This window comes from Prinia subflava, chromosome 10, assembly GCF_021018805.1.
Source record: "Prinia subflava isolate CZ2003 ecotype Zambia chromosome 10, Cam_Psub_1.2, whole genome shotgun sequence".
NCBI lineage: Eukaryota > Metazoa > Chordata > Aves > Passeriformes > Cisticolidae > Prinia > Prinia subflava.
In genome coordinates this window covers 27,402,462-27,428,683 of record NC_086256.1, presented here as the reverse complement: position 1 = coordinate 27,428,683, position 26,222 = coordinate 27,402,462, and the positions used below count along the sequence as shown (strand labels likewise).

General features: G+C 42.2%; 1 protein-coding gene across 6 annotated transcripts in view; it reads right to left on the bottom strand.

Annotated features, from left to right (window-relative positions):
- RALGPS2 (Ral GEF with PH domain and SH3 binding motif 2) overlaps nucleotides 1–25,902 on the bottom strand; it is a 111,302-nt gene extending 85,400 nt beyond the window's left edge. For 2 of the 6 annotated variants that reach the window (XM_063406566.1, XM_063406570.1), the window contains exons 1-3: nucleotides 25,675–25,902; nucleotides 3,003–3,134; nucleotides 274–402 (exon numbers count right to left, since the gene is read on the bottom strand). In XM_063406566.1, the coding sequence (XP_063262636.1) occupies nucleotides 274–402; nucleotides 3,003–3,059 (186 nt within the window). In that variant the 5' untranslated portion in view covers nucleotides 3,060–3,134; nucleotides 25,675–25,902. The other 4 variants (XM_063406569.1, XM_063406572.1, XM_063406568.1 and 1 more) reach the window with 3 other exon arrangements.
- Between the last annotated feature and the right edge of the window lie 320 nt (nucleotides 25,903–26,222).

Here is a 26,222-nt window from a genome sequence, read left to right as displayed (position 1 = left end):
TATGCATGTCAGAATTAAGCTGCACCACATGGAATAAAAAATCTTTGGTCTATGCTACATATAAGAATATGAAAAATACCTGGACAGCAGAGCTCAAAAAGATCACTTAATTTCAAACAGAACAGAGACAATGAAGAACTAAAGAACAGGATCTGTTTCTAAAACCCATGGATGACAGAAGTTGGGCAAAAGAAGTACTGAAATAAAGAAGCAGAGGAGAAGCTGCAAAGGAGATTCATGCACAAAGTAATTAGAATTCCTGGACTTGCTTACCGCATATTCCTCTGGTGTAACCTTTAGAACATCAAACACCACTGCATCAAAGCTCTTCTTCAGCTCAGCTGAACCCTTGTCACTCAAGGACTCGGAGCTGCTACTCTTCTGCAGAAACAAACAAAAACACTGAGGATATTTTGGACCTGCCCTCTTCTTTTTGTGTTCTCTTTTTTACACTCCCAAAAGCAAAATTTCTGTTTAAACATCATTGTTCAAATGATTTTTCTATTGGCCAAATTATCAATTCAAAATCAGTGACAGAGCATACTTTCTCCTGACACGGACTGCAAAAAAACCAGACCCTCAACATCCAGACACCTGGATTTCTATGGATTTCCTTCTAGCTGAAGGAGGGCAGGGTTAGATTAGATATTAGGAAGAAGCTCTTTGCTGTGAGGGTGATGAGGCCCTGGCATAGGTTTCCCAGAGAAGCTGTGGCTGCCCCATCCCTGGAAGTGTCCAAGGTCACATTGGATGGGGCTTGCAGCACCCTGGGACAGTGGAGGGTGTCCCTGCCCATGGCAGGGGGTGGCACTGGATGGGCTTTACCATCCCTTCCAATCCAAATAACTCCATGATTTCAAAGGAATTCCTCAAAACACAACGGTTATATTTCAATGCGTAATTAAATTCCAATGTTATTGACAGAAAAAGTAATAACAGCAACTATATCAACAAAAGCAATACGGTCACATTGAATTTCAAACAGAAAAAATATCACAATGGTAAGGAAAAAGACATGGTCTGCCCCAAGGGAATAGTTATCATTTCTCTTCCTTTTTTTTTTCTAAAACCATGGAAGCTTACAAAAATTACACTGAGCTACATGTGTTCCCATTGAAGACATTTAGCAGAAGGAATTTTAGTGTTGTTTTCAAATTAAAGATTCACATTTGCAAAAAATACCAGATCCTACGAAATCATTCCATGAACATTTATCTACATAATAAAGACTTTGGTTCCCTGCAAAATTCAAATGTGGTTCAAAAAATTAACACTTCATATTGGTTTCATCTGTTTCCTGTACGGTTTTCACATTAAAGCAATACATCTGTGTTCTGAGCCATCACTTCCTCTAGCACATACATGCAGACCTAGATTCTGTTTATTCATTCCTGAAGTTGTGCCAGGGGGGGTTGGCTTGGGTGTCAGGGAAAGGCTCTTCCCCAGAGGGTGGTGGCACTGCCCAGGGCATGGGCACAGCCCCAGGGCTGCCAGAGCTCCAGGAGGGTTTGGACAGCGCTCCCAGGGATGCCCAGGGTGGGATTGGTGGGTGGCAAACACAATCCAGGCCCTTTCTCACAGCCTGTGCCATCTTACTGCTAATGCTGCAAGCTTTGAAGACCATGGACATGGGTCCTTGGCAATTCAGCCAGCTCAAATAAAGGCATGTCCATTTGCAAGCATTTTTGTTATAAGGACACATTATAAAGAAAGTGCTTATTTAATAATGATGTCCACTTTTGATTAGATTCTGACAGCACAATCTCTCTGAAAAATCTGCCTTTGAAAACACCACCAAGAACTCCAAACCAGATGTGCATTTTCAGTAACCAGTGTGCTTACAGAAACATTTCAGTAACAAGTCCCCTTTCCTACTCCTTAGTCAAGATAGGAAAAAATGAAACACCACTTGCTTAAAGTAAATTCATGTAATTTTGCCAAAATATATTTTACTTAATTTTATCAGGCATCACATAAACATTCAAGACCATTTTGCTGAGTAAAAGGTTGCTTTCCTCCAAGAAAATTTTTCAGGTGCATGCCAAAAAATAGTCAATGATTCATGAAGCAATTATAAGGGGAGCACAAGAATCTATATAAAAACAAACAATGGTCTTGGAGACTGATGCCAGCTTTCTCGACAATAACTGTGAAATTGTAGTGGAACTTTTTGGTTCCTTTTGGTAACACAGAACTCCAACTTTCTTTTCACTTTGTTTGTGGGACTCCCCATTTCCATATCCAAGTGCATACCACACATAGGTGCTATCAAAACTCATCTGTAAATATGTAAATTAAAGAACCATCTTTGGTACAGTGCAGAGATTTGAGGAAGAAAGCAACTACAGTCAGGACTCTGTGGCTCTCATCACTATTGACTTTGTAGTGTTCTCATTCCAGCCCAAGCTTCTTCCTTAACAAGCAGATGACAAATGGAAAACCACATTCACTTCAAAATAAGAGGCATCAGCAGATGAGGCCAGATCAGCTTGGCTGATGCACATGCTCAACTCACTGTTCATTTCTAGAGGGCAGAAGCTTTGATGGGCATGAGGGACCCTCACCTAGGCCAGAATATAGTCCAAGAGACAAAGGGAACAGCTTTATTCCACTGCTGCTGTCAGACTGCCCCTCAGTACACACACCCAAGTACCTGTCAAAGAAAAGAACATTTCCCACCGGCCTTGCCAAACCAGCTTAACAAGCTAAGAGCATCTATTCTTGTCAAAACTTGAAAAGAAAAGCTTCCTTGTCTGGATGTGAGGGAAGAGAACATGGAAAAAGGCAGCTTTGGCTATGGTATATGCAAGTTCATGCTCTATTTTGGTATGCCAAGTTCAGGACTTTACATTTTAGTCATACTAAGCAGGGGTGTATAAAACCAACACGCAGAAAAAGAATGTGTTGGATGAGAGCTGTTAAAAGGAAAACTTACATTTCAGTGCACCTAAAGTAAAAACTGAGTACTGAGTTCCCCAGTAAGCGAGGTTTTCAATCCTTACCTCTGAAGCAGTAGCTGCAATATTAACACTGCTGGGCTGTCCGTTCATCAGGTCCATCCTGCCCACACCATTAATCCCCGGCCCTACATTTACAGCAGCAGCATCATCTCCAAGGCAACCGAAGAACCATTCCTACAAAGAGCAAAAAGGTATCAGAAACCACTTCCTGCAGGGCTTTAATCAAGATTCAGTGCCTAAAATCCTCAACAAAAATAAAAGACTTCCACAACCGCTACACCACTCTGAGGTCCAGAATTTAGAGTCTAGCCCGTATTTTAAAATTACCTAATTAAAACCAACATAAACAACCAAAGGTTCCATTAAGATCCATCAGTTACTGGCAGTATTGACTTACCAAATTCTTTTCCCTTATTATTTTCTCTATGCCAGGAATCAATATGTAAATACATGCAGCAGCCCTCACAAGATGAGGTCTGCAACATCAGTTCACATATGATGCTTTTCCTTTTATAACCAATTTTAAAATGTATATTTCAGATGTTAACTCTTATTAGGTAACTTTAACAAGGTATTATCCAATCACTTCCTGTCTTATATGACTCTTCCCCAGCTTCAAGTGAAAATTACTATGTTGAAAGCAATTAAAAGTCCAAGTGGAATTTATACTTTTCTCCACAAATAACCCAAACTATTGCTTAGTAAAAAAAAAACAAACAGAAAAAACACCAAGGAAAACTCCACACATTGACTTTTAATGCATCCTTGCATGAATACTGACTTTCATTTCTGCAGAGAAAAGGCAGCAAGGAAATTGAAGCCTTTGGCATCCACTATAAATACAGCAAGACTCCCCAACCCCGAAGTGTTACAGAGTAAAAATTGGTTTATGCTTAAATTAATGAGCTGTTAGTGCCCTCTAGTGTGAAAACGACTATAAATCAGCTTCCACAGATCTATGTCTATAGCACTTGTGACTGCTTCCAAAGTTGCTGCTGTTTACGAAATTCACTTTTGGTTTGTAGTTTAATTCAGAGCTATTGCATGGTCTGAAAATAAATGAGGAGTGACAGGTAACTGGGTAATTCCACATGACAAAACAGTATTACAGCTGCTCATACTTAATGCCTCTAAGGAATGAAATAAAATAATCTGAAAAGCTGCATCTCAAAGTGACCTAAACCAAGTATGTCAGACAGACAAGCCTAGAAGGCAAGAAACTGCAATATTTAGATAAGAAAATAGCCTAAAAAAGAGCAGTATTTCAGCAATAAAATATCCTCAAACTTTAAAGTGTCACCATAAGACTGCAATACAGAAAGGAAAACAGTGAAAGAGAGCAATGTGGTAAGTGTCAGTCAAACACGACAGCTTCCACGTATTTCTGAGTATTATCAGTCCCATCTGAGCTGTGCTTCTGCACTTCAGGACAGCCACCCACATTCTACTCTTTGTTGTTTTGGAAAACATGACAGAACTGCCTCATTCACAGGACAGAGGATGCTACATTTCACTTCATGTGTCACTCCCAGCCCGTGTGCTTTAATTAACACTGATTCCTCCACTAAAAATGCATTCAAGTGCACTTAAGCTTTAAGTCACAGACCACATAAAGAAAAAACATCTCATCTGTGGCTTCTGAGTGTCACTGCTGTCCTGTCCTTCCCCATCTCAATTACCTTCAGACTGGCTTGTGGAGTGCTGCCAAATGCACAGCTCCCCAACGCCTCTCTCCTACAGCTTTTTCATTTACTGAGGGGAAAAGCACAGAAATAAAACTCAGATGCCTTACAAGTTTCATTTCTGTAGTGACAGTAGAGGACAGAGGTATCACATCTTCAAAACCAGTTTCATGCTCAAAATGGTACATTTATCCCAAAGTAATCTCCTCTGTTAAAAAAACCCTACACTTTAAAAATTTGGGGTTTTTTAACCACTGTATTTTTAAGGAAAGCTGACATTTTGGCTCTGTATGATACAGTTATGGAGAGCACGAGGAAATTGTGTAATCTTAAATTAAGGTTATATATTTGACCCTTGGCTCACATTGGCCTCAATTGTTCCCCTTCCCCATACTAATCAGAGGCAAAAAGGGAAAGAATCATGGATGTCCTTCTGTGCATGGAAAAATAAAAACCTGAGCTCTGGGGACTTTTTTGAGGTATTTGGATGGTGCTAATTAAAAGAAATAACACGTATCATAGAAACCTATGGAGCTGGCAGTTCAGCCTCACATCAACAAGAGCAAACTAACTCCTCTGTCAGCAAATGCTGAAGAGCAGTTTCCTCAGTGATTACTCTCACATAACCCACAGCCACCCACAGGAACTTCCTCCCCATATTCCTGACTTTCCACCTCAGAGGATCTGCCTGGAAGGCACAGCAGTGCTGCCTGCTGATCCAGGATTTCCTTTTCTACTGTGATGGGGGGTGAGAGAACTCTGTCTCTTAGTGAGGTGTGGGCCACTATGCTGAGAAGTGACCTCTATGAGGCACACAAACATTGTTTGGTTGTTTTGGGGTTTTTTTAATAAGTAGAAAATCACTTAGGAAAAAAACCCTCCACGCAAAGGAAACGGAGTTTACAAAATATAACATCTGCCATCAAGCTGTCCACACAATGATAATTTTGTGCCATTGCTGATTAGAAGAGTAAGTCTGAATACATTTATACTTTTTCACACTTTGTGAAGATACAGTAAGGAGCTGAATGAGTACTGAACTGCTATAAATACATAATTATCAACTTAAAAGTTCCAGAATTGGCAACCTTGACAATGTTCTCATGTCCAGCAGCTTTCAAAAGTACAACACCGCTCCCGTAACAGGAAGTCACAGCAACAGTTTTGGTTAATGTGCCACTGAGACAAATATTGAAGACATCCTCACACCAGAATAACTAAATCATTTGCTTCCTGTACCATCCTTCTGCTCAACACTACAACAATTCGTGAACAGCAATATCAGCAAGTGATCAAGAGCAGAGAAGTTCAGAGCAGCACAGCTGGGTCTGTGAAGTGACTTGTCACCACACTGCAACAGTGAGTCACAGTGTTCACTGCCTACCTTCTATATCCAATTACCAAAACTGAATTACACTGAGTAATTTGAACTTCCAGTCTGCTTCTCCTCTCCAATTTAATAAATGCCTTTGTGCTCAGAAATGAATTACATGTGGAACTGAGTGTTTTATATGATGCACAAAATACCTAAGCATCGATGCGAACCTGAAGCCTTGACACACTGTGTGGTATCTTCCTACCTCTTCATGCCATTCACAGTCTACAGTAGCAAGCAAACTAAAAATACTGATACAAATATTCATCACACCCAAACAATGAAAATATCCAGACCATTGTTGTGGTTTAGCCCCAGCCAGCAACTCAGCCCCATGCAGCCACTCACTCACTCCTCCACAGTGGATGGAGGAGAAAATCAGCAGAATAAAAGTGAAAAACCTCATTGGTTGAGACAGAGACTGCTCAGTAGGGAAAGCAAAAGCTGTGTGCTCATGCAAAGCAAAGAATTAATTCGCTGCGGTGAAGTGTTGGAAATGTTGGATGGGTGTTCAGCCATCCCCAGGAAAGCATGGCTCCATCCTGTGTAAGAGTGACTTGGAAAGGCAAGAGCCACTCCAAATGTCATGCCTTCCACCTTCTTCGTCCAGATTTATATTATTACATATATGGCCCAGAATAACCCTGTTGGGGTGCGTTGTCCTGGCTCTACCCCCTCCCAACTTGTTGTGCACCCCAGTCTACTTGCTGGTGGGATGAGGAGTAGAAAAGGCCTTGACTCTGTAAGCCCTGCTCAGCAGTAACCAAAATATTTCTGTGGTATCAACACTGTTCTCAGCACAAATCCAAAACACAGCCCTAACACTAAATACTGTGGCGAAAACGAACCTTATCCCTGCCAAAGCCAGCACAACTAAGCAGGGTCTGTTGCCTTCAGTGAGTTTTTCTGCAAATTCACCCAGGGCTGTGCTGCTGATCACTCCCTTGCAGCGACTGAGCTGCAGATCCCCGCAAAGGGAATCGAGTGAGGACGAGCAAGGGCAGCAGCAGGGTGTGCCGAGCACAGCTGCCGCGGATCTGAGCAGATCTGGGCACAAAGGGGAGCAGAGAGCGCCTTTTGTTTCGGATAAACAGCTCTGTCAGTGCAGCGCACCCACTGACTGTGTCCCGGCCGAGTGAATCAACCGGTGCTGGAAATGCGTCCCCGAGCGCTTTGTTACAGCCACTCCTGCCGGGGTTAGCCACGGCAGCACCGGGAGCCGAAACGTGGCTCTACAAAAGAACCAAGGAATTTCAGAGAGCTTGAGCTGCCTCCAGCACACGCATTCCTTCCTGGTGACCGGGGACACAGCATCGTGACAGTGAGCATACTCCAGAGACCAGCACTGGGGATCTCACTGCTGTTGTGTTCTGTATAATGCACTGCTGGAGTTCGCTAGGTTGAACTTGCATTTTTAAGTACACAATTTCAGTGTACTTTGTATCACACTGCTAAATCAGAAATCCTCTGTAACATCAGCTATATTCAAATGGTTAATCTAGCATTAAGCATTACACCCTCCACGTGTGGAATACCTGAAAGAACCTGAGCAGAGAGTACCGAACTCTCACAGAACACTTATGCCTCACTCCCTTCCACAGCAGATGTTCTTGACTCACTTTGGATCAAACACTGTCCCAAAAATACTGTATAAACAGCATTTTAAAAGACAATCCTTACCATTACATTTGAAACTTCCTGCCCAGAACAGTACAAAAGGTTTGAGGAAACGAACACAGTGAAGTTTAGGAACAGCTCAAGAGTCAAGATGACCAATATCCTCTTTGTTTTTATTCATAATGTCAGTACAAAGTGTCATTTGTTTTGATCACAAATCCTCATTAAGAAAACAAAAGTGCCTTGCATGGATCATTATTAACTATAAATGCAGAGTCACTACCAAAGAGTTTAAGGACCAAAAGAATCTGTTCCAGACAAAATGAACCTGAGTTCCTGATCTTGTGGAAACTAGAGAGTGCAGGAAAACTTATCATCTAAAAGGTAAAAGCTGAGACAACTGCTAAGACCAACACAACTCACAACGAAAATAACTAAGAAACCAAACATACTAAAAAAATGCAAAGCACACACTCCACACCAAAACGAGAGGACGCAAGGAACATAAAAGCCCCAAAATGAAGCAGAGAGTCATCAAGGAACAGGCAAAGAACAAAGAAGAAAAAACAAACTGCACCTTCCAAACCGTATCCTTCAGTGTCACATTCCAGCCACCAAAGCAGAAACCCACCCAAGCTACTGCACTGTACCAATAAAGACAGTATGTACGTATCCTTAAAGAAGAGAAATGAAAATCACCTAAAGCTATGCTTTAATTCAGTTTCAGAAAGCATAATGGTATTAAAATAGTAAAATTCATAAAAATAGTAACTTCCACAAAAGCCATAAAATAAAAGCTCAAGCAACTTAATACTACTTCCATTCTCCTGCAGGAAATTCATCACTGAAAATAATAAAATCCCAGACCTAAAATCTCACACTATGAAATCTCCAGATGTGTGAATCTTGCCAAAGCACTGCCTAATTTACCACCAGTGAAGACTGAGATAAGAGACACAGGAAGACACACATTGGGTAGAGACATGACAAAAACAGAGAGGGAAGCATAATATTTAAAAAAAAATTACTAAGAGTTATTAAATATGCAATACCATTAGAAATATTAGAAAAAAAAACATTAAGAAATACAGGAAAGCAATGTAATACAGGACAAATAGAACTATCTGATGGACAGAAGAATGAAAAAAAAAAGTCAATCATTAAAGGACTCTTGTAGCTGACTCCTGTAAAATTTCTGCTGTGAATTTCAGCTGGAAATGATGCCACTAAAGCTGTAACCATGAAGTAGCCACATGAGACCCAGGTATTTGCATTAGTTGTGGACCAATGCTACCTGCAAAACACTGCAAAAGAGACACTGATGCTGTGCTCTATGCAGTTCTGGTCACCTTGTTTCCAAAACATTTTTGCCATGAAATGCATGCACAGAAGGGCTTGCAGGTATTCTAAAGACAGTGAAATTTCTTTCCTAAGTGGAACCCACGAGACCTCAGCTTGCTTATGGTACAAAACTGAGATCTGCGGGAAGACACTTGCCACATTTAACTATCAGGAAGTTAAGCCAGAAGCATGAAACGCAGATAAACCAGAAGAACAAAATGCAAATTTATGCTCAAAATCTGAATAACAGCAATTGGATTCTTAAACAGTTTTCAGACACCACTAATAGCAAATATCTTGTAGCTGCTTAAGTTCCTGCCAGAAGCAGTGTCCCAGGGTGCTGCAGCAGCAGCACAGCTGACCCAGTGACACAGACTCCTGCTGGAAACTCAAAGCACTTCTGTGCTCACTTCTGTCACACACACATTCTTCCCCTAAGCATCTGTTGCACAACAGTCACAGCAGTATCAGCTGCTTAAGCTCCAAGACAGATGAAATTAGAATCCATGGAATAGCAAGAAAGGGAACAAAAAAGTCTTTCATTAGGTTTGACACTGATGTTTTAAATAAAAAAAGAAGCTTCATTTAAATATGTTCATTTAAATTTAGATTCTCTTTTTCTACCTTAGAAAAGGCTTTACCTGTCAATTAGATGAAATTATTACTCTTTAAGAAGACACTATTCACAGAGCACTTTCACTATAATTTGTTCTGAATAAATCCTATTGCTGCTTTTATGTACCTCATTTCCCTGCTCTGGGAATGGAAGGAGGCTGGGGGAGAAAGAAAGAAACAGAGAGATAACATTAAGGTAACAGCAAGGCTCTATCTCATTCACATCTTGGTTTCCAGCTATATAGGCCTCTTCTCCATGGCTCTCCAGTACCTACTGCTCTCCTTTTTAATCTCAAGAACTGGTACAACTTGTAGCTCCCCTCTCCTCGGATGAGACAGAGAAAGAAAAACCAAAACTGAAAGCCAAAATATCCTTCTCCAGGGCACAAGTTACTCATTTACCAAATCCTATTACAAAATCCAAACCACTATCTCAGTCTGTCATCGACTTGCAACAACAATCAAGAGGTTCTGCTCAAAATGGAAAATTTTCCAGGTTAATTACACACAAATAAGAAAGAGATCCTTACCGCTCTGACTTCCACCACTCAAAAGCAGCTTTCCTCAGAGGACTGACTCAGGGCCAAGACTTAACTGGGAGATATCCTAGCATAAGGCAACAAATTTTAGTATGAGAACTGGTACACAGCTGCAAGTGGTGGCAGATCCGAGCCCTCACCAAGCCATGAATCAAGCAGAAGGAAAAGGATCAATGCAGGCAACAAATGGAGTAAGCCAAAAATGTGGACATGTGTACATGCTATTTAGGTTTAGCCTGTGCTCATTAGAGGTTGACTTTCTGCTAACAAAAGGCCTCTCCAGCAGCGCCTGAGTGTTAAAAGACAAAATGTAGGTGCACTAAGACAATACCTGCACAAAGCCTGAAGAACTTTCTGCTCACAAACTGCTTACAAATCATCAGGCCCCTGGAGCTTCTTCCTTCAGAGATCACCAAGAAGCCTCTGTTTGTAGTTCTTGAGAAAAGTGCACAGGAGAAAGTTGTATTCCTTTGGATCTGCCTATTACTTTGCAGTTGCTACCACGAGAATGAAACTCTGAATTTATGAAACATAGGATGGTTTCTTTCCCATATGCCAAAAGAGTAAGCAGTAGGGAATTCTTTTAGCACAGAAAGCACATCGAAAGTGTAATGCTCTACCTTCCTCACCTCCCTCCCACAACTAAAGCCAACCAAAAGTTTAACCTCTTTGAGCAAAATTTGTTTTCATCCTGAAGAAGAAATACGGGTTTGCTCAGTGAGGAACTGGAGAATCCCTCCTTGCCCCAGACGCACAACAGGAGAAAACAGAACCTAGAGACATTTCTGAAGGAAATATTTATTTTTAAAAATAAGAAGTAAAAAGATGGCAAAGAAAATAAATAGGATTTAAACTAGAAACAAGTATTTTTAGTTAATTAGGCAGTTCTGTAAGACAATAATCTTTCCCCAATTGGATTTTCCAAGACTTCCACCACAGAGCAATACAGTTGTCAAGTTTGTTTGCAAACAAGAGGAGCAGTAAATGATTAACTGATTAACTGATGCTCAGTTTGCAAAGTGTTATTATGGCTGAGAAGTGCATGCACAATATCAGTGGAGTTAATAAAGGAAGAACACATCTGTGGACACCGTTCTGAACAGGGAAATCACACTTAAGAGCATGTAACAGTGGAGCACTGAATGCTGCTAACATGGACTTCAGGATCCACTAAGTCTTTTCAGAGGTACTCAGATCCAGTTTGGCTTTGTCTGAGGATAATACAAACAACACACGAATAGGGAAGAATTATAAAGACTGTGCATCAGCAAAAATATCACCTCTCATAGTGCAACTCTAGAGCTGCTTTCTATATTCCTAGCCTTTTTTCATTATTATTTTCAATAAGGCAACACAAAAAACATCAGCAGAAGGCAGACTTGAAGAAAATCATTGTAATGATCTGCAAAGAAATCCATGCAGGTGGCATCCTTCTCCCAGAAAAGAAAGTGTTTCACAGGAAAAAGATTTGGGAAAAAGACTTGAATATACTTTCATGTACAATGGCACACTTGTAACTTCTGAGACAGGAATGACAACTGACAGCCTGAGCTTTGTTACTGCAAATAGACTGCTGGAACTCTGATACCAGCAATCACCACCATCATACGCCAAAAGCACATGTAGGAAAAAACTTGACAAAAACTAAGCCCTACACATCACACAGGGATGTAAAGAAAACTCGAATTTCCATGCCCACTCCTGTAGGCACTAAGTGCTAGAGTCAAAATTGCAAACATTCAAGCCAAAATTAAGATGACCAAATCATCCTAGGACAGATTTTTAACAAGAGAGAAAAGAGAAAGTCCCAACTGTTGCTGAGTAACAGCCTCCAAATCCACAGAATTAAGGACCTGGTAAATCCACCAGCCTTGACTGCACCTTTGCTTTGTACAATATGGCAAAAAAGATTGACATTTATGGAAAAGAAGTCAAAACTCCTCCTCTGTTGAACGCCTGACTTTCTCACGCAGAAGAAAATACTGTTGGGAGAACATTTTACTGTGTTTCTTTATCAAGCCATTACCAGACACTAAGGACCTTTCTCAGAGAGGACGCACAATATCTTAGCCTGGTTTGAAATCCAGCTTTCAGAGAGATTTTATTTACCAATAAAACCTGGGATAGCAACATTTTAGCGATGGTCTCTGTAATTATTCTTTTCTGAACATCATGCATCGATATGCACCGTTGCTATAGAAATGGTGCTAACAGGAAAAGAAAAAATCTATCAGCCTATGAATTGGTTGTTTGGTATGATGACTATTATGGGAAACTACAAGAGACATTTGGGGAAGAGAGCTGGCTCTGCCTGTGTCACTGTCCCCTGCAGTCATTCATGGAAGTGTGCCAAGCCCAGGGCAGACAATTTCAACAAGCAAACAACACACAAACCAGTCACTTATCAATGTGAGCAGCCCATTCACCTCTTCCCGTATTTCTAACTCCCTTGGGAAGGGCCTCACACAAGAGAACAGATAAAGACCCAAATACTCATCGTTTAATGTTAAATCCCTTTCTCCACCCAAGATCAGTCAGCAACTGGTGACCACCAAAGCATCTGCCTAATAAAACATGACAGAAACCTGGAAACCAAGTTGGTTCAAATACAGGACCCCAACACTCAGATGGACTGAGCATTTACCAGTGACACACTCAAAAGTGCCTGAAACTGTTGACCAAGAATGTTTCCTTCAACTGAAATAATTCAGAGTGAATGTTTTCATGAAGGAGGATATTGTATTTTTAAGATGGTATCAGACTTTTTTTCTTGTTATCAAAATGGAAACTTATAGTAGACCACAGGGCAATGGTGTCTCTTTAAGACACTCAAGGCAGACAAAGAATTTATTTAAAGGCCTGAAATTCTGGTAAACCCATTTATTGTTTGTGCACTAGCAATAATAGTCCAGTCACCAGAAAAATCTCGATGTGATTTCAGGTAAATGGGCAGTATAAATGAGAGCCCTGCTGGAGTCATTTCTAAGCCATCTATCTACATTATTGATGAAAGGATCTGCCCTAAAGAGGGAATGACATAATAAATATCTACAGAACTTGTGTAACTGATGTAGAATACAATGCTTTCCAGAAGACATCAAAAAGACACTGAGATACAGCAGCACAAGCATTTATTTGAAGAGCACAGCTGGCAAAGAGTAAGAACCAGCTATAAAAAATCATTTGTATACCTCTAAGGGCAGTAAAGGCAAGCCTTAAATTCTTGTTACAAAACCAAAAGAAAGGCACTGCAGGGGTAAGATTAATGACATGCCTTCGATACAGACTGTCAAGAAGGATTTTTAAGATTATTCCAGCACTGTGAATTTAGCACAGTATGTTCACAAGTGATATCCTACCCAACCACTTGGATATTTGAGCTATTCAGTAGATGACTGGATAATTATCACTCAAACATATCCTTAAGCTCATGACACACAGCTGTGTCCATTTCTGCCAAATCAATGAAAGCAGATATTAAAGATTGATTTAAGTGCAGATACGTGCAAGCTGGAAACTTGACTCCAAGAGTAATGACAGAGGTATCCTGTAAACAATATAGTTATGACAGGTTTGAAGGAAAATGGTGTTTTGAGTGTAAACTACTGGTTTACAGCAGATAACACTTTCCTTTTAAGGAAATCATGCCATTTAACATTTTATTTAACTAAAAAGAGATTTATATTCATCTTTTTGTTAATCTTTTAACTGATAAAAAGTAAACCTGAAATGCTATAATGCAAGAAAGTGCACAGCATGACAGGGCAGGTTATCACAAGTAGGGATATAAAACCCACTGTCATGTGACCATGAGGTGATGGTAACTTTATCCTTAAAAAGCTCACAGATAAGAACCTTCCAAAAAAGTCCCCTATCTGCTACTTCACTGATAGTAATAGCCAAAATCTCTTATCTTAGCAAAATGATTGGAACATGATTTGCTTTCCTTTCCAGGTTCACCAAAACCATCACAGTGATAAAGTAGCACAAAGCTTGAGGAAAACACAATTAGAAGAACTAAAGCAAAGATCCTCAGATCCTAAGACACCTGCCAGGTAAGGATTCCTGTTCCCCGGCAACTTCTGGCAGGAAATCCTGCACGAATTCTGCCCTAAATTTTGCACAAACATCTTTTTTCCCCCATCTGCAGAGAGAACATCTTCTGGCCCAAAATACCCAACACCACTGGCTTTTACTAAAGCAACAGACATTGGTCATTCTGGACAAACCAGTGGAAGTGAATTCTTCACCTCATCTAAATGAAAATACAACAATTCTTTGAGCCCTGCCATGCCCTGTATTGCTTCCTTAAAACAAAAATTACGTCACATAAACATGTAGCTTAGCTACGACAAGCATTTTTGCTCTCATGCAAGATTCACCCTGAATAGGAGCAAAAACATGCAAAAATGACCATGACTAACATAGAGAACTGAAAGGGTCTGAGCAATTGTTTTTAAGTATTTGGAATGAGTAGGCAAAGTTACAGTTTGTAAAAGGATTTGATGATGCTTTGTCATTACTGTTATTAAACTGTCCTTGTTCTGGAGGTACAAGGAAATCTGTCAACATTAGAAGGATGAGTGGACACCAACAAGGGAGCAGCCTTGCCTGAGCAACAAAAAAGCCCCAATGAAGAGAAAGCTGTGCTGGGAAAAACTCAGCTAGGTGAGTTTGACAGGGAACCCAATTAAATATATACGTGTGTGTGTGTATATATGTATATATTTTTAATATATATATTTATATAAATGAAACTAATGAAGAGCTTTCAGTATTGTCTCAAAGTCCAGATCATCCATATCACCAAACTAAAAAACCAAAGCAAAACACCAATTACTAATGCATTTCCCCATTCTATACCAGCAGAAAGCAAGTTGCCTCTTACCTGCTGAAAGAATGGCTGGACCTTGGCTGCACTTTGAAAACACTTTTATCTTTTAGTTTCATGTTCAGCTTGCCAAGTTAGGGGAGGTTCAGGCTGGTCCTGCTGTTATTTAAACATAAAAGAGAACCAGCCACATCATCAATGGGGCATCAGTATCTTACAGTTGAAATACTGTGAAGTCAACAGCCACAACAAGGTTAGTGTGTTTTGGCCAGTGATACTTTTGAAACAGCTTTATCACTTAAAAGCAAAGATATTTTAATGACCTATACAAATTCATCTTTCAATACCTCCAAGACAACAAAGAAAAACTACCTAAGCAAAAACAGGCAACACAACTGCCAATTTAAACGCAGTATTCATATAGGGATTTACAGGGTCTTTCTGACAGAAGAACCTAGTTTGTTCACAAACAACAGCGCAGGGTTTTACAGCAGAGTTTTGTGTGGCTAATAAACACCATGAATCTGACAGAGCTGGGAAACATCAGACAGCAGGGCTGCTCTACCACAGACTGCTGCATAAACCAGCTCCTTCACTGACAAATGAAGCCAATTCAGGACCCAAGCACATGCTCAACCCAGCCCCATAACCAAAAAAGAACACAATTCACAAGTGGCATCTCCAACCTAGGCAAGACTCCTTTCTTTCTTCCATGATATGTTCCCTGATTTTAAGTACGTCACATTAAAAATCATCAACCTCCTCATCATCGCAGAAGATGCTAATTATGAATTCCAAAAGACAGCAGTTTTTTTCCTGTAAGCAAAGCACTTCTACCAACTTCAGGAGAATAAGAAATAAAGACAAGCCACAAAGAAACAGTGATCAGCAAATCTAATGATAAGATCATAGAAACACACCCTGCTGCCCTGGGGAAAAAAAGATATCCAATTCCATTAATGAGCTGGAACGTAATAGGGAAAGATGACACCAGAGAAAGAGACAAGCAACTAAAACTTCAGTTGCTGAGGTGCATCACTTCTCCTCATCTTCCCTCCCTCACTTCAAGTAAAATCAGGAAGATATCCATGACACTCAGTAGCAGACACAGAAATCTGACACCTGAAAGCCACACAGAACTCTGGCAAATCCCAAGGCTGCAAGGCAAGCCCGTCTTTTCCTGGTCCCCGGAGAGATCTCACCTCTGTCCATGTCCTTTAACTCCACTACTGCCTGGTTCTGCTTTCCATTTAAGATTATTACCTCATAAAAAGAGACAAACAAAAAGTAAGCAAAATCATTTCCTAAGTCAGGAAAACAAGAGTTACCTTTAAAAAAGAAACAGGTACAGCTGAAATAAAGGTCTAAACCCTTCTACAATATACCTTTGTTTACAAATGAGGGATTTAACAAAAGTTTTGTGAATACAATAGCTTAGCAAGACATCTCTTATGTTTGTCTGATAAATAATGCAAGGCGCTATCTTCCCTTTTTAGCAGTATCACTTAACAGATGCCAACTGGATTTCTACGTCTGTCTAACAGTGTAACACAAATACAACACACCTCTGAATCGTATCAGCATACAGATCTGCACAACAGATTGCACATTTTCCAAGGCTACCTACTTTGCCTCAACAATGCCATTTCAATTAATGTCTTTACTGTCTTATAAGTGACGCAACTCAGATCAAGAATTATTCTTCAACAAAACGTGTCAGCCTCAGATCAATAGTGCACATAGTTTACTCCTTTCAGTTTAAACATGCTTAAGAATTCATACCCGTTTTGCACACCTGCTAAGTTTTTCTCATAAGCCCTGACATAATGTCACCTTAAATACTTTAAAACTTTCCATTGTACATACAAAAAAATAATTTAGCAATATGCAACAACAAAAACGTGGATATTTCTTTCCCCTCTCCCTCCCATGCTGTAGCATGCATGACCAAAACCAGAAGAAATTAAAACAGTTCCAACTGCTGGTCTCAAACAGTTTTAGACCTCTCTTCTTAAACTCCCATCCCTGAATACCAGCTTATACACAGCCATAGAAATACCTCTTTGAAGATAAATTAAATTGGCTTATCTGAAACATGAACTAAGTCCTAATTGAAGAAGCCTTCCCACCACTAAGACAGCTTCAGAAAAGAGCCAAGATTGACTTTTCAGAAGTATTAAAGGCAAGTCACAGCATGAAATACAGTTCAAGTTCTGTCATCACACAGACCCTATCGACATTAAAAAAAGCCAACAAGTTAATTAAGTACAAGGGCAAGTCATTACATGCAGGCACTGAGGAAGCTGCACACAAGCAGGTCCTGGAGCACTCCAGCTGCTTACCTGCCATTCCTCAAAGGTAAAGAAATACTGTACCTCAAAAGTAGCTTTTTTCACTTCATCTTGCTTTAATGTGCCTTCAGCTTTGGAAAACACTGTACCTCTGGTACCCATCTCCAGTGAAAACTTATCAAGCCTGCCTTTTTGTTTTATCTCCTGACTACAATTTGGTTAACATCATTTTCCTCTCCAAATTCCTTTAAAATTATTCCAGGTGGATACTTGACCACTTTAATAGATATAGGCAGTAGAGCTGAACAATCTCCACAAATAAAATCATCTTTTGCCAGCACACCTACAGCTACCTAAGGGTTTAAAAGATAAACAGTTTCATACTGTGATTAGATTTGGTACTGCTACCTTCCTTTGTCCAATGTAACACAATATGTATTTGTTTAAAGCACCATTTAAAAACTTAGTGAGGCTTATCACCAGGAATACCAAAATCTACTATCAAAGAGCTTCCTGGCAAAATCTGTACAAAGTAAATCCATAATAGGCCCAGTCTAGGAAGGAAAAAAATCCCCAAAGGAGGATTATAAAAAATTATGTATCATCAACAGAGCAAACAACCAGCAATGGATGGTGAGCAAAGCACTTTTCAAACACAAAGTAGCAAAAACATTTCCACCACAGAGGGACATTTGCTATTACATAAATAACACAGAAAACAGTTTCCTAAGAAACCACACACCTGACATCCTCAGTGAATGACATATTAAAAGGTAATAATAATAAAGCCTTATAGCCAGGTAATGTTTAACCTCATTTTATCTTGAGGCAGACCTGCAAGGGCCAGGTTTTACCCATCCTAACAAATGCCTCAAGTTTCAGGCTGCTCACTGTCCACCACACTCATGTCTCTCAGAAGCAGAGAGTTTGTGCGCAGCTAAGAAGAAATCTTGCTAATACTTCAGTAATTTTGCACTTTGAACTCCAGAAAATACTTGCAAATCACTTCAACTGCATGGAAGGACTGAACTCAATGGATTCTATTCTTATCCATTATTCTTTTCCAAAATGCCTGTTGGCACATTTCTGCAGAAGTCTGATCAATAGTATCAAAATTATTTAGAGGTACTTACCAGACAAGCCTGATGACTAACACCTAAACAAACCGGTCAGTCTAAAATTACATGACTAATATTCTAAAAATAAACGAGATAGCTGCCACCACTCAGGTAGACTTACCAATAAAGCACATGGGAAAAGTGGCTGCTGGCAGAGTGTTCTGGACCTGCCAGCAAGAGCAGCACTGTTCAGGTGCCCTCTAACCACACAGGGAAAGTGAATTACCTGACAGTGGGAGAGGAAGTGCAACAATTATGAGTCATCCACCTAACCATGTGCTCTATCAGTATACTTCATAATATTAAAGTTACTAATTAGTGACAGCACAAAACAGTGATGCAGTAATGGGAGAGTGAGCAGCTTGAATCTTTGGACCTTTTATCTTTTACTGATCTGGCACTTCGAATTTATGTGAATTTTGAAATACACAACAAATATGTAGGAAACACTGCAATGCTACCAGCATTCTAACACCTCTCATCTGCTAACTGCAGATGCTTTTGCAATCTCCAAAATACTTTAGAGACTTCTGGACATGATCAGCTATATTACCAAGTTTCCACCAACACCATCATCACTCTCAACTCACTTCACCGGCCTTCTGTAAAAGATGCAACAGTGGTAGAGTTTAGCTCTATGCAAAAGGAACTTTCAGAAGTGCCACAAGGATCCTAAAGTGCCTCAATTTTTTCTGCATAAAATCTGAAACAAAGTTTACTCCAAGCTCCCAGACTTGCACACCCAGCTAGGGACACAAGTGTCATTTGATTCCCCTTAATTTCAGCTCATTTATGGCAATGTAATACTTGCCAGTCATCTCCACCACTAATGCTTTTTCCTGTTCCTTTCTCTGCCACAATCTTAGCCCAAGATTTTGTATAGCTGAAGTGAAGTGAACAGTTTGGGGGAACTATCAAACTGAAAAACAAGGCAAGAAGGAGGGGGAGAAACCTAATTTCTTAGCTGGGTAATTTCCCTGATGCAGTTCTCTCTACTGCATTCTCTCTCTATTTCTGCCAATACAGGGTGAGAAGTGAGCAGTCAATAAATAAACTGCCTCACTACACATGGGGTCACAACCTAATTCAATTACAAACCAACTTAGATTAGTTACAACTGTGAGGGACCCCAAAGTTATCAAGCAAGCAACAGAAATTCAGAGCAATTAGAAGATTACACAAACAACCTTGCAATAAACCAAGTGGACTAGAAACAACCATTTACAGAGTTTATAAACTCGAGTTTTACACAGAACCCACAAATCTACCTGTGCTTATACACCTCCTCAGACAAATTCGTATCTGAAGCTAATAAAGAAAAACAGCAATTTGAGACCTTCAGCTTTTCACTGGAGGCTTCTGCCTCCCTACACATCAATCTGAAAAGGATGTATCACAGCAAAAAATGTGTTCTGTACTAGTCCTGTTTATTCACTTATTGGTCTGAGTCCAGTCACTCTGTGACATTATACCACTAATTCTAAATCTAAATGAAAATATAATACTATAGTCTAGACAATTACCCCAAACCCTGGGCACATTCATAATGTGATAAAAGCAATCCAATTTACAAACTGCATTAAGATCACTTTTTTCAGGATCTCTGCCAGTTTTATCTAGCCACTATTATCTAAGAAATACACCTTCAACTTCTGAAAAAGATCAATATCCTTCTTCCCCAGCACAATCAATCTGAGCCCATTTCAATGAGAGCAGATTCCAGAGTCTCCACGCTGTCCCTTAATGAATAATGAGGCAGGCACAAATCAAACAGCTTTTAATGCCACACTACTACAGCAATGGTCAGAGCATGGACAGCCAGACCTAGGTCACTTCAGACTTAATTGATTGCTGCCAATAGCACAGCTCCATTAAAGAGGAAAAGAGGTGACATACATATCCCAAAGTGTAAGTACCTCTGAGGCAGCTCCAAAGCCAGCAAAACCTTCTGCACCACATCCTGCATCCAAATCACTTTAAAATGGAATTACAGCAGGAGAGCCAGGGTATCTCAGGTTTCTCCTCTGCAAGCCCTATTACCCATTTCTTCTCTGAGCACTTCAGCCCTCAGACAGCTGACAGACACACAGGACAAGAAGTTTAAGTCAAGAGACTCATGAGCTCCAAGAAATTAATAAATTGGGCCAACCACTTTTTGGCAGAGGACCTCATAGCAAGCTCAACAAATTCCCTCACTGGCAGTTCTGCTTATGCCTTGGGCATGCTGGTTTCAACTCCTTAACTGACCCAGCATTGTTATACTTCCTTTCTTGCACTAGGAGCTGCAATACTATCTAAAAACGATGGGAGGAAGGGCAAAGACAACTTCCAGTCAAATTTTCCAAGTCTAATCAGTAGAGGGGGGTCTCAGCCTTCAAAAGACTTAAAAAACTGATTTTATTGCTTCAATGTGGTTGCTAAGAACAAGTAATAAACGTGAGTCACCAGAGGGCACTAACACTTCTACCAAATGGCAAATGCAGCCCTTCAATTAGGGAGGCTGATAATTACATCCACATCGTCATGTATATTTTATCTGGATTGAACTTCAGCCAGCTTGTTCTAATCCATGTTCAAATCTCAACTACATACTGATGAGGCACTGAGCTACATTAACTGTTGTGGTCACACTTGAAATACATGGGAGAGACTCACAGTCCCCTCAGACAGACCAGGGAGAATAGGACAGGCACATATTCACACACAATCTCAAGCTTTCCTTGCCTACAGAATGTGTATGTGCCTCTGAATACATACGAAATTCTGAAACAGGCATGGAGAATAAGCCACAAGTCCTGCAACTCAAAGAAACAGAATAAATAACTATTCTTAAGAGTTTGAATCAAGATCTATCCTATCATAGGGGACCGCAAGCAACATCTGCCTGCAAAAGAGAAAAGGGAAAGGCTTCCCCTTGACCATCAAGCAGCAATGGATGTGTTGTTCTCTCTGTGTGGCATCAAATCAACTGCCATGTTACAGCCTTAGTCTTTAACAAAGGAGGCTGCTCTTTACCCCTGAGAAATAGACAGGTTTTTAAACCACAAAAATGATGCTCAGGAGGGACTGATAAGAGAGTTTCTTGATATTCCAACCAAGCAGCTCTAGAGCTTCTCCGTGCCAGCCAAAGGTGAACACTGCAGCACAGCCAGGGCGTTTCTGGGGCAAGAAACCCTGACTTGTTGATGCAGTTGATACAAAGAGCCAAAACACACCTGAACAGTGCAGACCTGCACAAACAAGGACAAAGCCTCCAGGCCCTGCAAGGTATACAGCTGCTTCTTTTCCCAGTTTTTCCTAAACTGTCATTCTTGTAGTCAGGACTGTAGGACAACAAAGACATAGAACGAGAAAAGGAATCCTATCCTTATGGAAAAGTACACCTTACGCATCGAGCTGTTGTTTGTCTGTGCTGAAGTTACTGACACGTAAAAAGTTAGAGAGACAGCAAGGCTGGAGTAGGAAGCACGCTGTGAGGAAACTCAGGGCATCTCCAAGGGTTCAAGCAAGACACCAGTGGTGCCATGTAACAGTCTATAACCCATCTGGAAGCCCGTGGGGAGTTCTGGAAACACCAGCTGAGAGTTTACTAGAGCGGCACACCTCAGAGCAGTGAGTCCACGAGAGTAAAGCTCAGCCTTTCATGCAGGTCAGGAACACTGCATTTGAAAGCACTTCATGGTGACTCACTAGACTTCGCAGTGTTTTATTTGCTGTGCTGGAAGATTTACCCAACAGGTCCCATTCTCAAGCCAAACTGTGCTGTAAACTGAAACACAGACTGGGAACAGCCTCCCTTGGCCACAAGCCCGTTCAATGCCTGTCATTTATGCCATCCTAACCTCTGAGCCACAGCTCCAGCGTTCACAACACACCATGACTGTGATATACCCTCCCTGTTCTGGACTTCGGGCCAGCCTCTCCCTGTCCTTCTCCACTCCACACAGCTCCTCCTGAGTGCCCAGGGCCAGCGCTGGGAGCCCTTCCACACTTCACCCTGCCTTGCTGCAGCTCCCATGGCCCCTTCCTGCTGGGCTGCCCCAGCTGGGAACAGCTTGCCCACAGCAGGACTCCAATGCCGCTCTCCCTAGAATCCTACAAGGCTTTTATGGACCTTTGCAAAGGAAAAAGAGCTGCAGCCACACATCCACATGTTCCAGGGGACTGAGCATGCAGAGAATCTACTTAAAACGCCCAACTGCAACATTAAGACACACTTGCTTCAGCAGTCTTAAAGTGATTAATTCATAAACAGACAAAACATGAAGCCCACAAAGCTTCTGTTCATGCAGTAACTATGACACACACACTTATATTAAAAGATGATTCCTACTGCAGCAGTTCCAGGTATTTAAATGCAGAGGTTTTTAACAGAAATGTTTCCTCATTATTTTGGAAATACATTTTTAAGTCTGTTTTCTACCAGAGCTGTAAACCAACACTTAGACAATAACTATATCATGCCTTTGGTGGCTTATACTTTGAAAAATGCAACCAATTACACTCCCCACCCCTAAAGGATATTTTCAACTCAGCTTTAGTTATTGAATGAAAGGAGGAGCTCAAATGACTCAGCTTCAAGCAAATATAAAGGAAAAGATTAACCCCTAATCTCAAGGAAAAAAACCGTGGAACAAACTGATTAAGATGGAGGTGTGGCTTGTCAATTCAAATCTTTTAATATTCAAACACATCAAGCAGAACATTAGCACACTATGACTGCATTACTTTTCTGTACAAACACAGCCGATTTCAAAAATCAAAGTTTACACAAGTAGTTAAAGTTAGCCCTGTATCTTCATTCTTGTTCCTTAGTGCTAAGCAGCATAAAGATCAATAAAACATCAAAACAGTGGCATTTTTAACCTAGTCACCAGGCAAGAAAGAAGTGTGAAAAGACCTCTCCAAAATTCTGCATGAAAAACCCCACATTTCTACAGGTAAAAAACCCCAAACAAAACAAACAAAAAACAAACAAAACCCACTGGTGAGTAAACAGGATAACCTCAGGAATGGGGTTTTCTTTCGGGGGAGGGCATTGTCTCCATTGGAACGAGTTAAACATTTCTTATTAAAACGCAGCAAAATAAATTACGAGGTACAGTACTTCACAAGGGGGCTCACAGACACCACGGGACTGCTGTACATCCTCCACGTGAATTCCCAAGTGCTTGTCCCCCGTCTCGGCCATGCCACACCAGCAGAACACACCCCCAGCTGTGCTGGGAGTATTTCACTCCAGACTAGCCCGAGTGTTCCTTTACATGCAGCCCAAACTCCAAATACAGATGTCACCAGAGGGCACCCTCTCAATTCCAGTGACCCAGCTTTAGCCAACTCCTGAGCAGGGCTGCAGACAACCCATGAGCAGGGATGTGCAGAGGCTGTGGAAAGCAGGAATAGTTCTGCTTCTGCAAAGAATTTCCTTAAGAAAAAAAAAAAAAAAAAAAAAAGCCCACCGCAGAAATAAAATTTAAAAAAAGAAAAAGGAATTTACTGATATAGCCCAGAAATGCAAAATACTTTCCAGAGTAATCAGACACATTGCTCGAAAAAAAAAAAAATCACAATTATCAACTTCTGTACAATGTTATGCTGTGGCACTTGATGGTGCCAACTCAGTCCAGATGTTTTGGCACCCATGTGGATCAAATCAACTCCCAAAAGCAGTGTCCAAGGCAGTACAGCTCATGCAGAGGTGCCTATGGAAGTCCTCTGCTATCAGATACTACACCTTACAACAATACATGAGAAAAAATGCATGAGTGGTTTTCAAGCTTTGGTCCATGTATTATTTCTAATGCCTTGTTAAACAGTTAATAATGTATTAAAACAAACACCTGGTAAGTTGAAGTTCATTAAATGAAATTATGCACAACCAGTAAAACATGCAATGGGTCTATATAGCAAAAAGGGTCTCAAGCCACCAGTTAGCATGAACACAATGTTATAGCCAGTTTGTTTAGAAATAAACACTCCCACAGTACAACTAAAATGAAGTCAGCTGCAGAAACAAGCAGTGATAAGAGAAGAAGAGGAAATAATCACTGTGCAGCTCATATTTTCCAATCCTGAGAAAATCTGAAAAGCTCTAGGCCTATCAAACATGTGATTGCTTGGTTATCCTCCGATCCCATTCGAAAAGAAATAGTCTCCACCTCTTCTAGTTATCTGTGATTGCAAAGCTCCTGAATTCAGTAGAGGCACAGACAGAGGGGTGCAGGAATAAGACCTGTGCAAAAGCACCTTTTTTCAGTAGAGCGATCTCTCCAATAGTGTCAGTGCAGGAAACCTTCAAACAGATACACACGGAATTTCACCAGGCCTGCAACTACTATTAAACCCACAGGGCAAGTTACTCCAAACTATTACCTGTCATCACCACTCATCGTGGTTTGAAATATATCTACAGAATTGCTTTTCCAGCATCTGCTACCAGAAAAGAAATAATGCTAAACATGCCTCATGTCTAATGAATGACATCTATTTGTCCATCCTCTAAAGCAGATTCCCGTCTACTGGAAGGTAACATGCTCTGAAATTACCCTGGTTTACATGAAAGTGGTGCGACGTGGTGCTCACCCCCTGCTTACAGCCACTGCCCATGTTGTCACTCGTATCCTCATCCCTGGGCACTGCCCTGTCACTCGTGTCCCCATCCCTCCGTGCTGCCCTGCCGCTCGTGTCCGCGTCCCTGTGCCTTGCCCTGCCCCTCGTGCCCCGGTCCCCGGGCCCATCCCTCGGGCAGGACCGATGGATAGCGGTATCTCGCCGCCACAGCCTCCGCTCCGCCCCGGCCGCCCTCCGGCCCCCGCGGTGCCCCACGCGGCTCTGCCCGTCCCCACGCACCGACACCCCCGTCCCCGAGGGCTCCACAGACAGCAAAGCTGGGGTGTTCACGCTATAAGCCACTCTTCAGCCCCGCAAGCAAGCACCGGGGGGCCCAACACCTCTCCCCAAGCCCCGCACGCCTCCGTCCCATAGCCAGGCTGGTGCGTACACACCGGCGAGAGGGGGCTCCGCTCCCCGCCACCCCCGTGCGAGGCGGAGGAGGCGGAGGAGAGGGCGGCAGGTGGGCGGCGGAGCCCCGGGGGGGCCGGGACCCTCCCCGGATCTGGGAGGGGACGGAGCGCCTCCAATCCCCGGCCGGCAACAGCCCTGCAAGGCCCGGCGTGCGAGCCGGGGTGAAGCCTCCTTTCTTCTCTCCTCCTCCTCTCTGAGGAGCCGGACAATGAGCCCCGCGGAGGCGGGCGCCGGCTCCCTCCTCTTTCTCCTTCTCCTCCCCGCCGCGACAGCGCAGCTCACCTGCGAGAGGGGGGATGGATGACGGCGGGGCGGCCGCTCGGAGGTGCTGCCGGCGGGGCTGCGGTGTGTGCGCGGCTCCGTGCGCGGCCCCGGCTCCGCAGGCGCGGGGCGGCCGCGGCCACACTCCCCCACTCCCTCCCTCACTCACACACACACGGGGAGGGGGGGGCGGCCGCCCCGCCCGCGCATGCGCGCAGAGACCCCCCCCCCGAGCCGCCTCCTCCCGGCGCCGCGCGCGGGCTGCGCACGCGCCGCCTCAGCGCCGCCCCTCCCGCCCGCACGCGGCGCTGAGGGCGGGCGGTTGTGGCGCGCGCTCCCTCACGGCGTCGGTGCGGCTGGCAAAGATCGGCGGCTTCAGCGCGTCCGAGCTGTGAGCGGCACCGCCGCGTCAGCCTGACCAGGGTACTCGATCCACGTCCCGAAACACCTGCAGGGACAAGTGACTCCGCCGCCTCCCTGGGCAGCTCGTTCCAATGTTTAATTACAGAATCCTAGTATTGTTAGGGTTGGAAGGGACCTCTGGACATTATCCAGTCCAACCCCCCTGC